The following is a 13,057-nucleotide window of genomic DNA, read 5'->3' on the forward strand; positions in this document are numbered from 1 at the left end:
AAGAAAATACCCAGGTTACGAAATTTTCGGGATACGAAAAAATCCATAGGGAATTATTGTTTCGGGTTACAATGTTTTTTCGGGTTCGAAAAAAATTTGTGCTTTTTTTTCGGTTTTTCGCACAGAATCGCGGCTTTTCCCCACTTTGGTGCTTTTTTCGGCTTTTTTCGCACGGAATCGCGGCTTTTCCCCAACTTTTGGTGTTTTTTTCGCTTTTCGCCCGGAATCGCGGCTTCTCCCCAACTTTTGGTGCTTTTTTTCGGTTCTTTTTTCGCACGGAATCGCTGGCTTTTCCCATTAGCGCCTATGGCAATTCGGCTTAAGAAGGCTTTTCGTGTACGAACGGTGCCACGGAACGAATTATTTCGTAACCCGAGGCACCACTGTACGTTGTAGTGGTAACGGGTGTGAAGCTGACAGCGAAGGCGAGGGATCTTGGTGGGACTCTCGACTCCGATGTGGAAGTGGGCTTCCCCCAGGTCGAACATCGGGAACCACCCCTCGGTAGAGAGAGGCAGAATAGAGGGCCAAGGTTACCATCCGACCGGCGGTAGGGGTGGGAAAGCCTCAAGATGTCTGCTGAGACGGAGGGGAGGGAGACGAAGTGCGGAGGAACCCCTCGGGTTCTTTTCTTACCCCGGTCGGTATCCTGATGGCGGGCTTCCGTTACCGGGGTGTGTGTGCATTGCGACGGCCAGAGGAGGAGGAAGAATGAGAGGTGGTAACGCCACCTCTGGAGTCCTACTGTGGACTGTCGGTCTTGCTGGAAAGACCGATGGACCGACCTTGCTGTCTCTTCCGCGGGCGGAGATGGAGGCCGACGACATCGTGTGGTTCTTGGCCGCTGCCTTCAACCTGAAATTGCGGTTCGGCGCACGTCGCGTCTCAGCGGACAGAGACCAGAGCCGTGAGTGGCTGTCCTCAATAGCTGTCCTGAAGTTGATATTCAGGTCAGATCAACGCAGGGATGCATGTCGGCACAGAGCCATCGACGCCGCCATGGCCTCCGCCGCGCAGTCCGCCACATTTGTGGTGGCGAGGAGTGATGAGCGCTAGCTCCCGATGAGCGGGCCTCATCTATGATCTCCTCAGGGCCCTCTAGACATCATTCGGGACGTCAGGCCTGAATGGCAAAAAAACCCTCCATCGAGGTCTGAATGTAAGCCCCCATGTAGGCGTTGCCGGAGGCGTTGTCGGTTTGGGGGATGAAGTGTCTGCTGTGTCCCTTCGACTATCGCCAAATTTTGTTTGGGGTGGCCGGTCAACCAGAAACCGCTGGATGGAGAGATCTGGTACAGGGATTCAATCCTGCGGGACGATCTCACCGGGGAGGCCGGACCTCTCAGGACCGCCTGACGAAGGCCTCCAGGGACGCAGCAGCGGGATGGATGGCGGGGACGGTAGACGGCCGTGCACCCTGTGTTCGACTTGTCTCGTGAGCTTTCTCCCCGGGAAAGGAAACCCAATGTCCAGGGACCTTGGCATCTTGATGATGTGCTCATTGAAAGAGCGGCCATCCAGGTGGGAAAGAAGGCTCGGGGTGGTGCAACCTCTGAGGGAAGCCTGGATGGAGGCCTCATCGTCGGTTTGGGTCCTCCAGAGATGATGCAAGATCTTGGCTCAGAGACAGTGTCTGATGCCAGTGGGAGATCCGGCACCTGGACTCGCAGGAGGATGCAGGAAGCTGAAAGCTGCCGATTCCAGAGCGGGCCGCTACGGCTCAATGTTGAAGCCCTCAATGGGACACCGGGGGCTTCCCTTCTCAGGAGCTGTAAGACAGAGATTCAACCTCGTGAATCTTCTGAAGGATCGTCATCAGACAGTTCATCTCGCCTGAGTGAACAGTCAGAGGGAACGACGTCCTCCATGGAGGTCCGGCCGTCTCCGCTCTGACGCGGACACATTCCACAAGTCGAAGGCAGCGAGGAGTCGATTGTGGGAAACCGCATACGATGCTGACGACTCCTTCGGCGAGAGAACGGAGTTAGAATCGTTTAGGTGGAGAGCGCGTCTTGTGGAAGCGCTCCTCGCCCTTGGCGGACACCACTGACTCACCTGGTACTGGGTGGATTCGGGCCTCTTGGGCATGGAGTAGTCCAAAGCCCCTCAGAGTGCCTCTTCCTAAAGGATCCCGGCATCTCGCCCCGCTCCTCAGGGAGGGGGGAAGGGATTGCCCGGCAGGTCTGACAGGACAATGATCCCTGAAGGCTGAGGCTTGGTCGCTGCCCTCGGCTCCGGTGCGGTGTTCATTGATGACACCCAGGGTGCCCCCGTCTTGGGGGGCTTGGAGGCGAGTCAGGACGCTTCGATATGCCTTCGACGACGCCTTGAGGATGGGGCCGGCACGGCCAGGGCCTCGCATCCCGTTGCTTCGAGCACGACCCTCCGAGGATGCCTTCGTCCTAGACTTGGCTTTAGGCTAGGACCCCTCAGTCCCCCGCGTTATGTGGGGGCGCTTGGAGGGTCTGCTGGGGTCTGGGTTTGATGAACCATGGGCCACATCTGCTTGTATCCTTCGAGCGGAAGCCCTCCGAGGCCCTTGTCCCGGACTCCATCCTGGGCTCAGACACTCGGTCCCTGACGGATGTAGGGCGCTTGGAGGGTTGTAGTTGCACTGGGTCTAAATGAACCACGGGCCACATCCGCTCGATTCTTCGAGCGCGAGCCTCCGGGATACCTTCCTCCCGGACTCTGTCCTGGGCTCGGAACCCTCAGTCCCCGACGTTATGTGGGGGCCTGGAGGGTTTGTTGGTGGCACTGGGTTTGAATGAACCACGGGCCACATCCACTCGATCCTCTGAGCGCAAGCCTCCGGGGATGCCTTCCTCCCGGACTCCGTCTTGGGCTGGAACCCTCAGTCCCCGACGACATGTGGGGGCGTTGGAGGGTTTGTTGGTGGCACTGGGTTTGAATGAACCACGGGCCACATCTCCACTCGACCTTCGAGCGCGAGCCCTCCGGGGAAGCCTTCCTCCCGGACTCCGTCTTGGGCTCGGAACCCTCAGTACCTGACGTTATTGTGGGACGCTTGGAGGGTCTGTTGGTGGCACTGGGTTTAAATGCACCACGCCACATCTGCACGATCCTTCGAGCGCGAGCCTTCCAGGGACGCCCTCCTCCTGGACTCCGTCCGGGCTCGAAACCTTCAGTCTCGACGTTTTGTGGGAGCGCTTGGAGGGTTGTTTGTGGCACTGGGTCTGAATGAGCCACCGGCCACATCGGCGGTGGTGGACGAGTCAGCCAGTTGTGGCAGACACCACGCTGGACCCGCTGGCCCGGGAAAGAGAGAAGCAGGCGGCGTAGCCGAGGGAGCCAACGATGAGGAGAGGGCCCCCCCCATGGGTCTTGCCCTGGTCGATGGCCGAAGTCAGCCCGACTCACCCTCTTCTAAGCCGGCGAAGGAGGGGGGCCTGCAGAGTGGACAAGTCTTCGGACCGTGGTCCTTTTCCAGTGCGCGTTGTCTCCACAACGTCACACTTTGAAAGGTGCTGGAGACCTTTCCGAAGAACAAAAAAGCGGAGGGAAAGTCCCAAAATCGAAGTCAACAGCTGAGAGTCCGAAGTTATCAGGGGGCGGGAGACAACGAATGGTCAAAACACCTGATTCCAATCAGCTAAAGAGCGAGCGAAGTTCCCTGAAGCAGCTAGCGCGGCGGAAAAAGGAACTGGGGAAAGAGCGGGAAGGCAGGGGCCTTATAACGGGTGGGCGGAGTTACCGCCAAAAGTTTCTATATGTTGCAAAGTGAACTTTGCCTATGATTCCAGAAGTTTCCGAAACAGCACCGCAGGCGAGTGAAACCCATTTGTATGTTCGCAGAGACCACGAAGAGAAATAGTTATATTGATTTCCGTAAGGCCTTTGACAGGGTTCTCCATGAATTCTTCCCAACAAGCTTGTAAAATGTGGGCTAGACAAGGCAACTGTTCGTGATTTGTAATTGGTTGACCAGACGAACCCAAAGGGTGCTCAACAATGGCACCTTTTCCTCTGGGGAAGTGACCAGTGGAGTTTCAAGGGCTCTGTCCTGGGCCCGTACTGTTCACATCTTTATCAATGACTGGTGACAGAATTGGGGGCATACTCATCAAATTTGCAGATGACACCAATTAGGAGGGATAGCTTTTACTCCATAGGACCGGATCAAAATTCAAATGAACTAATAGACTAGAAAGCTGGGCCACAGCTAACAAAATGAACTTCAACCGGGACAAATGTAAGGTATTGCACTTAGGGCGAAAAAATGAAAATGCACAGTATAGGATGGGGGACACCTGGCTTAATGAGACAACATGTGAAAGGGATCTAAGAGTCCAAGTAGCCACAAGTTGAACATGAGTCAACAGTCGATGCGGCAGCTAACAAGGCCAATGCGATTTTAGCTGCATCAATAAAAGCTGTGTCTAGATCAAGAAAAGCATAGTACCACTGTATTTGCTTTGGTCAGGCCCCACCTGGAATATTGTGTCCAGTTCTGGGCACCAATTCAAAAAGGACATTGAAAACTGGAATGTGTCCAAAGGAGGGCGACTAAAATGGTGAAGGGTCTGTGAAAACCATGTCCTATGAGGAACAACTTTGGGAACTGGGGATGTTTAGCCTGGAAAAGAAGGTTAAGGGTGATATGTAGACCTGTTTAAATATTTAAAGGGATGTATATTGAGGAGGAAACAGCTTGTTTTTGCTGGTCCAGAGAACAGGACCCAGAACAATGGATGCAGCTTCAGAAAAAGAGTTCCACCTCAAAATTAGGAGAACTTCCTGACAGTAAGGGCGTTCGACCAGTAGACACACACCTGAAGTGCAAGTGGGGGATCTTTGGAGGTCTTCAAATGGGCTGGATGGCCATCTGTCGGGGATGCTTTGATCTGGATTTCCGCATGGCGGGGGTTGGACTGGATGGCCCTTGCTGTCTCTTCCAACTCTATGATTCTATGATTCTACACCTACAAGTGGACTCTGGCTGACATGACAAAGTACTGTGGTCCATTAGCTGCTCACCTGAGGGACCAGCGATGGATTAGCGTTGGTGTTTTGTAGGTTTGCAAACCAACTTGAATTCCTCCCTGTATGGGAGGCTAAAGGATTACATCTTGTAAGTTGTTCTCCTAGTGGTCATAAGCTATTGTCATCTTTATGCAGGTAGAATGGAGGGGTCCAGAGAGACCACTAAGCCTTATTATATCACAGTCACTGTATGGGGGAAAATTGCCTCATATCCCCTTTTCTTAATTTTTAAACCATTAAAATCATGATAAATATGAAACTTATCCGCTGATGGAGACATCTTACCTCCAGCACCTTAATGTCTATGTTTTGAAAAAGTGAGGAAATAAACTCTTTACTGACTTTAAGCAAAAGAGATTTAGCACTGATAAAATAGCTTTTAAAATTGAAATTGATGATAAGTTCGATTTGGAGGCACTGAAGGAACATAGTTAAAATTAAGATGGAAGTCCTGAACGGATTAACTACAGGGGAACTGTGAAAAAATAATTTGTTGTTTACCTTTAAGGAAAACAAAACATTGTCCTCACTGCTCAGTGGTGAAAGGGGAAATTAATGGACGATATGATTCTGGTGTCAGGTGTATAGAATACAGCGTGTAGAGAGGAAGATCAGGGAAAGAGGATATCTATTGGTGAGAGGATAATTGCATCTACAAGAAAATATCTTTGAAATTTGACAGCTGTCACAAATGTCATTGGGAGTTGAATTTACAAATACTAGACTTGAATCAATTGATTCTGGAAGAAATAAGACAGATGAGAGAACAGCTAAGAGAAGAAATGAACCAGTTGGTTTTGATTTAAGGTGTGGGCTCAAGAAGGATATGGTAGAGGTGTTGAGAGAAGGACTAGGAAATTAACTGAAAGGCACAAGAGAATTAATGGCCTGGATATCTACAGATTCAGTTGTTGTGATATTGATAGAACTTAAAAAGAGAAAAATGATGGTGAGACATAAGGAGGATCTTCAAAAGGATGGGGATCAGGTTTATGAACTGAACTCCTGGATTGCAAGGTTGAGAAACCTGGTAGAGGACATTATCATTTATTTTTAGGACATCAGATAAAAAATCAAACTACTCAACAGTATTATGTCAAGGAAGTGAAGAGTGTTGAGAGAATGGAAATGACAGTGGGAAAAGAGGGGACCCCAATCCAGAAAGAATCTAGTAAGCAGTGTTTAAGAAAAATAGGATGATACATGCCTCTTTTAACTTATTTATGTGGAGGGGATGCCTACTTTCTACAGTGGCATAAATTTTATGAAAGAGCCCAAGTATAAATAGATATATTTGACTGCAATTATTGGGTTACATCCAGTTTGGGAATTATTTGTATGGTTTTGGGGGATTTGATGTCTGTTCTGTGATTTATAAAAAAGAGATCATGCAGTCAAGAAGATAAAATTTTAGTTGTGGAAGAACTGTATAATACTTTAGTAGTCAGAATATGTGCGATGGCCATGTTTTTACAGGATGATAATTATAGGATTTTGTTAAAACTGATAAATTGATAAAGGGCAGATAGCAGATATTTTAAAAGAACGGGATTCAATTATTAAATATATAAAGGATGGAGGAAATTTAAAGTTAGGATTTGAATAGTAGAATGGAATAATAAGTATTTTATTTTCATGTATTTTAATAACAAGTTTTTAATAACAAGTGTATTTTATTTCAGCTAAAGGAAGCTGAATTATTATCTAGTTTGACATTAACGTCTAGGCATGTCTTCTGTACGATGAGATGCAAAATTCTCTTAAGAGAATGCTGGTTATAAAATGGGCTGCTCATGGCACACACCAAGGGGCATGACAGCATAGCTTTGTATATCAGTCAACATACCAAGAACTGCCGGATGGCTTTACCTTGCTTCCCAGGAGGAATATAAAGGGTAAAGAGAAACAAATGTGCCCCATTCCATTGGCTGCAGAAGCATCTGTAGCTTTTATATTTACTTCCCCTGACCTTATTTCTTAATATCTTAAATGTCTACACACCTTTATAATGTGCAATAATAAATGATGCACATTAATTAATATCTGAATAAACTGAAATTACCTCATCTTTTTCTTCACACTGTTTCTCCAAAACTTCTAAAGTTCTCTGCATCACCTTGCATTTAGTATCTGTGTGTAACAAACAAAGATAAGAATATCTAAAGTATATTCCATATCTGATATTTGATTTGATATTTACTATTTGGTGTTTTTAATTTGTTTCCTGCTTATTTTATGTAACTCTATCTTATATCTTTATCTATTGTTTCATATGTATTTTGCTATTATTCTGTAGCACGTACGCTATTGGCAGGTTTCACTTTTATCATTTTTATTGATTGTATGTAAAGCGTTATGTAAATCTAAAGCACTATATAAAGTATAATAATAATAATTCCAGAGAATAGTTAAGCTCATTAATACAGTATTTGTTTCTCACCTGAATCAAACACTCCTTCTGTAGAGTCTGAATTAGGACCTTTGGAAGGCAAGGAATTTTGTTCTTCAAGTTTTAATTTCATCTGTAGTATTTTCATGTCTCTGTCCTATGCAATGGAATAAGCTACAATACTTTGAATGTTTATACAAGTAGCACATTTTTATTCTACTGAAAACTACTTTGAAATTATTAAAATAGTTCAATATAGCTACTCCTCCCCCTCCACAATCTGTCCTATAGAATCTGTATAAGTAACATTTTCTCTGCATCAATTATATACTGTACAGCATTTAAACAAACTTCATCTATAAAACTTTTCAGATTTTTATTTTAAAAATGAAACCAAAAGTTTTGGCACCTCACAGGTCTCCTCCAGACAAGACCAAAGTATTCATTCTGGAACATATCCAAACAAGGTGTTCCCCTCTCTTTTTTATTGTTTTGTTTTTATTTTTATTTTATTTTATTTTTGGAATTACAGTGGCTCTTGGTACCCACTGGGATTTGGTTCCATGCATCCCGTGAATACCAGAAGTCAGTGGATGCTCAAGTCTCATTAAATACAATGCTATAGAAATGGTGCCCTTTATATAAAATAAGAAAATCAAGGTCTGATGTTTGGAATTTATATACATTTTTTAATATTTTCAAACCATGGATGGTTGAATCTGCGGATAAGGAATCCATGGATATGGAGAGCTGACTGTATACTGTTGCAGTTGATCAGTGAACTTCTGCACTTCTATTTAATTTTTTATTTTTAATTCAAAGAGGAGAAAATATGCTCTTTGACCCACAGGACCATTTTAGCAAACCATGTTCCAGTTTTAACCTTGGTAAGAGCCTTAGGACTGCAGGGAAATTATGGGAAAACATACCTCAACCTTTGCTTGTTCAGCTAGAAACTCTTCTATTGGAACATAATGTTCCTCAATTTGCTCCATTGCACATGTATATGCATGCTTCTTTATGGCCTCCTTGTACATTTCAAATTTACTTTCCAGTTTTTCTTCATAATTTTCTTTCAAATCTTCTAAGCGTTTACTGGATTAGGATAAAAGGAAAAAAGGGAGGGCAAAATAAATCTAGCAACACATTTAAGACTAACTGATTTTTATTTTAGCATGAGCTCTCTAGTATCAATCCTCCATGATATCCTAATCCTAGGGATTAGGATTAGAATTGAGAATCAGAAATAGCCACAACACAGTACACTTTTAATTGCTTGACTAGTCTTACTTTCCTCACCTTTCTTGCATTATATGTCAGATAATGAAATCTCAGTTTAATAAACCATAGTTATGAATTTCAGCCACCCATATTTTTACTTTAATACTCATTAATGTGAGGGAGTCAGGAGCCACAATTAACAATTTCTCATACTGTACAGACAGAAGTGTGGGTTGCAGTTTAACTGAAATATAACTTATCAAAACTAAGCAAAGATATAGATGTAGTATGTTTAAGCAATGAGCTAGAAAGTTGTAATATGATGTTGGAAATAGCTAGTCAGCTTCCTGACAAGTGTTCTGAAATAGCTGTATGCAAAACAAACCTCATGTCAGATGAAATGTCTTTCTCATTCCAGTACTATATTGATCCATAATCTATATTATTCTATAAATCTATAAACATTCTGTAACTCATGGCTATCTGGCATTGCTCAAAGCTGTAGATACACATGGCCATTTTGGTCCTTGCCACTACAAGGTCGCAAAGCTCACCTCCATGCTTTTTCCGTTTCCATCAGCTGTTGAAACATTGCTTCAGCCATCTCTTTGCGTATCTGCACTTCAAGCAGTAGTCTGCTCTGTCTTTCTGCAATGAGTTTGTCCTTCAGGGTCTCGGTAGTTTTCAAGAGATCCTGCAGTACCATCATGAGCCAAATGAAGAACAACATGGAAATAAAGAATGGAAGCCAACTATAGATGGTACATGAATTATCACTTCCCATTCCTTATAGTAGGTGGGTGGGTGGGAATCTGGCACCCAAAATCCCTCTGGGGTTAAAAAAAAACAATTTGAAAAAAATTCAGACCATTTGCAGATGGTTTTTCACACACACACACTCATGCCCTCAAATGTGTCAAAACGTACCAGTTTAGCTTTTGTTCCCCAGAATTCCCCAACACACAAAAAACCCAGCCCAAATCAGCCAAACATGGCAACCCAAAGGGCCATGTCACTTTTGGTGTGCCAGACACATGGGTGAGACACATAGGAAGATTGTGGCTAAGAAAACTGGTTCCTGCAGCCACACAGCTGCCCCACCCGACATTAGATTTTCATCAAATCCCAATTATAGTATGTCACATCTAACAGAAACTTCTTATGGTACTGATTAAACACCAGTGATATACAGTGAGATTTCTAATTTAGGGACTGGGCCAGTTTGTATTACAAAATATAGTCTAGCTATATGGTACTGTTTACTTGCTACACTGATTTATGAAATGGTCCCTAAGAGCCTAGCCCATGAAGCTTATTGTCTCTTTTGAAATAAAGGGATGAAACAATTATCAGTGAGAAATCAACACTTTGAAATTACCTCATGGCTCATAATAGTAATATCTATTTCTTCTTCTGCTTCAGAGGAGGAAATGTCAGTATCTTCTGGAAGCTGCTCACTAGAAACATCATCAAAGTGTAGTGAAGAATTCCTTTCTCTCTCAAAATGTTTTTTTGGGAAATAATCAAACATTTTGTGTTGAAATGTTTGACTAACCTGATAAATAAAGAAAAATGTGAAGAGGTTTAAAATGAAAAGGAATATTAGAAATTTCTCCATAATTTTAACTTTGAATTGTTTGCCCCTGGAAAGCAACAACAGGAATTGTATAAACTGTGGATGGCATTGCTACTCAAGAGACCATTTGTTGACACTAGACTGACAATTCCAATATCCGGCTCACATACTCCTGTTTTAGCAAAGCTGTTTTCTATGGACCTTTTCAAACAGGCAAAAAGGACAAGAGCATAGCATAATGCTCCTATCAATGTTGCATGATTTGGTAAAGATTTTCAGATGACATCACGATACACCTGCCATTATCCCATGAATAAAGACAAATTTTCCAGCCACTTTTCATTCACGTGTTACGCTCCTGTCATCTGAAAAAGTCCTATGTCTCTGTGTACACTGGCCACTAACCTTTTGCCACTTGGTGTACTCCATACAGTTTGGAGCATACTTCCATCAGACCACTCTAGCAATTTTTGCTAGATATATTAAAATTCAAATGGTACTAGTTATTTGGCCTTCAGGGGCCCTGGTGGCGCAGTGGTTAAATGCCTGTACTGCAGCCATTTACTCAAAACCACAAGGTTGCGAGTTCAAGACCAGCAAAAGGGCCCAAGCTCGACTCAGGCTTGCATCCTTCCAAGGTCGCTAAAAATGAGTACCCAGACTGTTGGGGGCAAATTAGCTTACTTGCTAATTAGCTTACTTGCTGTTCACTGCTATGATCTTTGGAATAGCGGTATATAAATAAAACAAATTATTATTATTAATTCAAAATGAAATTCTTATCACATTTTCAGTAGTCTTCCCTGTTGTGCTGGGAAATTGTTAGATGGTGCTTCTTTTTGATTAAGGCTGAAATGTTGATCTACAATTTCAATTTAGGATTAGATTTTTTTGAAAAATAAAAAAACTTTGATATTACAATGAAATATTTATTGGCAAAGGCATGGGAGCTAGGGCTCTGATGGCGCTATTGTTCCAGTTCTATTTCCCCATTCTTTAAAAAAGGAAAAAGCCTGGCTTGGGTATGGGATGAGTACTTCCCGGGGATGGAGCTGTGCAATACAAGCCATTGCTGTGAGTTTACATCCTGCACCTAGTGCAGGAATGAAAAGCAATGTACTAATCTCCATTGTTTACACTGACTGATAATGACTTCTCATGGTTTCAGGCTAGCAACTGATAAATCTGAGAACCCCTTCATGAAGAGTACTCTTTCATTGAGTTACAGCAGGTTTGGAAGTGAGTCTACATCAGAAAACACTAATTCAGGACTTGATTACACCAATGAAACCATCTTAGTTCAACAAACCCAAGGGCAGAAGTAATTCAAAGAAAGAAGAATGTCATTTCTATTTTTCCCCAGAAGAGCTAGGATTGTAATATAGCGGCATGAACAAATTTGTTCAGAAAAAGCTAAAGTTTTGCATCTCAGAAGATTATGTCCCAAAGTACACCAGGTTAATTTGGACAAAGCAACAGAGTATTGGAATACTGTTAATTATATTACTGGAATTTTTAAAAGTGTGGATTATTCTGCCTGCATGGCATGGAGCTGGCTTAGCCAGGAGTAGCTGGCATGCAAATTTAAATTTCCCCAAGAGGTATTTGATTTTGAAAGAGACAGCACTGTTAAATGTACAACACTTTTGGCAATTTGTGAAAAGCAGAGAATATTTCTTACTTGTTTGGCTATGGCAGAAAATTTCATTACATGCAGCGTCTCATCATATGTAGAGGCACACTGGTTAATGTTGACGATCATGCAAGCTTTGCCTTTACCACAGAAGAAGGGTTGAAATAAGCGTGTCAGTTTACTCTCTCGGAAGGGAATATAGGCTGGTCTTAATCTTGGAGAGAAATATGCATGAACAGATATAGATGGCTTGTAAAAGCAAGTTACACTATGTTATTCTAGTTATATTTAAAGTTACACTTCTTATTTCTTCCTTTCAACCATAAATCAAGAATGGAGAGATCTAATTCAGAATGCTTAAAATCTCTTTTAGAGGGAAAACGCAAAAACCTGAGCATGTGTGAGTATATGTGTTTGGATGGAAAGAGAAGGAGAGCATGGCTAAGAAAGCAGCTGGGAAATTTCTTAAATCACTGACAAAAAACAAGAAGACTGAACTCCAAAGCTAAAATTGCCATACAAATTAAAAATGTAAAAAATCCCAAATTAGCAAAGCCTGGAGGCTTTGTGGGCAGCATAACCAATTAACTCTTTCCATTAAAATTGGAGAATGATGGTTCAAGCTGGAAATTGCTGAGGTTTCCTCAGATTTTGCAAACTTAATTTTAGACTCAGCAATCAATCCAAACAAATAGAGCTCTAATGTCTTTGAAAAATCTTGGACTTGGTAGTAGTAGAAGAGGAGTAGCTACTGAGAACTCATCTCTTTGTGCCCCTGCTACTTGAATATGATGCAGAAGTGAAGAAATTATATTCCATTGGGCATGTAAAATAATACAGAATTATTGGGTGATTTTTCAAGGATGGCAACTTAAGAAAAGATATGTTTGCTAAAAGCGAAACTCACTATCCATGTTTTGGAATGTAAGATTCATTAGAGCTCAAGGCAGTAATTTCCTGGAACTAGGTGTGGGAAAATACTTGGAGACAGACATTAGTAGAGAAGGGAAGCAGAAGATACAAACACAGCAAATTTGGAGTGGTGAGTTGTTTAAAGGTGAAGCAAACACCTTGATGTATATTGAAGTGGAAATCAGGTGGCTCTCCAGATGTTGTTTCACTGCAAATCTGATCAGCCCTAGCAAGCACAGCCAATTATGAAGGTTGCTGGGAACTGCAGTACAACATCTTGAGGGGCTCATGATTCCTGCCCCAATATCTATGGAGATAGTTT

At 43.3% G+C, this 13,057-nt stretch overlaps 1 protein-coding gene across 2 annotated transcripts in view; it reads right to left on the minus strand.

Moving 5' to 3' along the window:
- The window catches only part of LOC121928262 (kinesin-like protein KIF20A), a 38,217-nt gene that overhangs the window by 10,204 nt on the left and 14,956 nt on the right, over positions 1-13,057 (minus strand). Inside the window, exons 11-16 of one of the 2 annotated variants that reach the window (XM_042462726.1) lie at positions 11,872-12,037; positions 9,993-10,169; positions 9,169-9,308; positions 8,323-8,488; positions 7,445-7,550; positions 7,067-7,134 (exon numbers count right to left, since the gene is read on the minus strand). In XM_042462726.1, coding sequence (XP_042318660.1) covers positions 7,067-7,134; positions 7,445-7,550; positions 8,323-8,488; positions 9,169-9,308; positions 9,993-10,169; positions 11,872-12,037 — 823 coding nt within the window. Of the gene's footprint in view, positions 1-7,066; positions 7,135-7,444; positions 7,568-8,322; positions 8,489-9,168; positions 9,309-9,992; positions 10,170-11,871; positions 12,038-13,057 lie in introns of those variants that run through there. The other variant, XR_006103470.1, reaches the window with a different exon arrangement.

Source organism: Sceloporus undulatus, chromosome 4 (genome assembly GCF_019175285.1).
Source record: "Sceloporus undulatus isolate JIND9_A2432 ecotype Alabama chromosome 4, SceUnd_v1.1, whole genome shotgun sequence".
NCBI classification, from domain to species: domain Eukaryota; kingdom Metazoa; phylum Chordata; class Lepidosauria; order Squamata; family Phrynosomatidae; genus Sceloporus; species Sceloporus undulatus.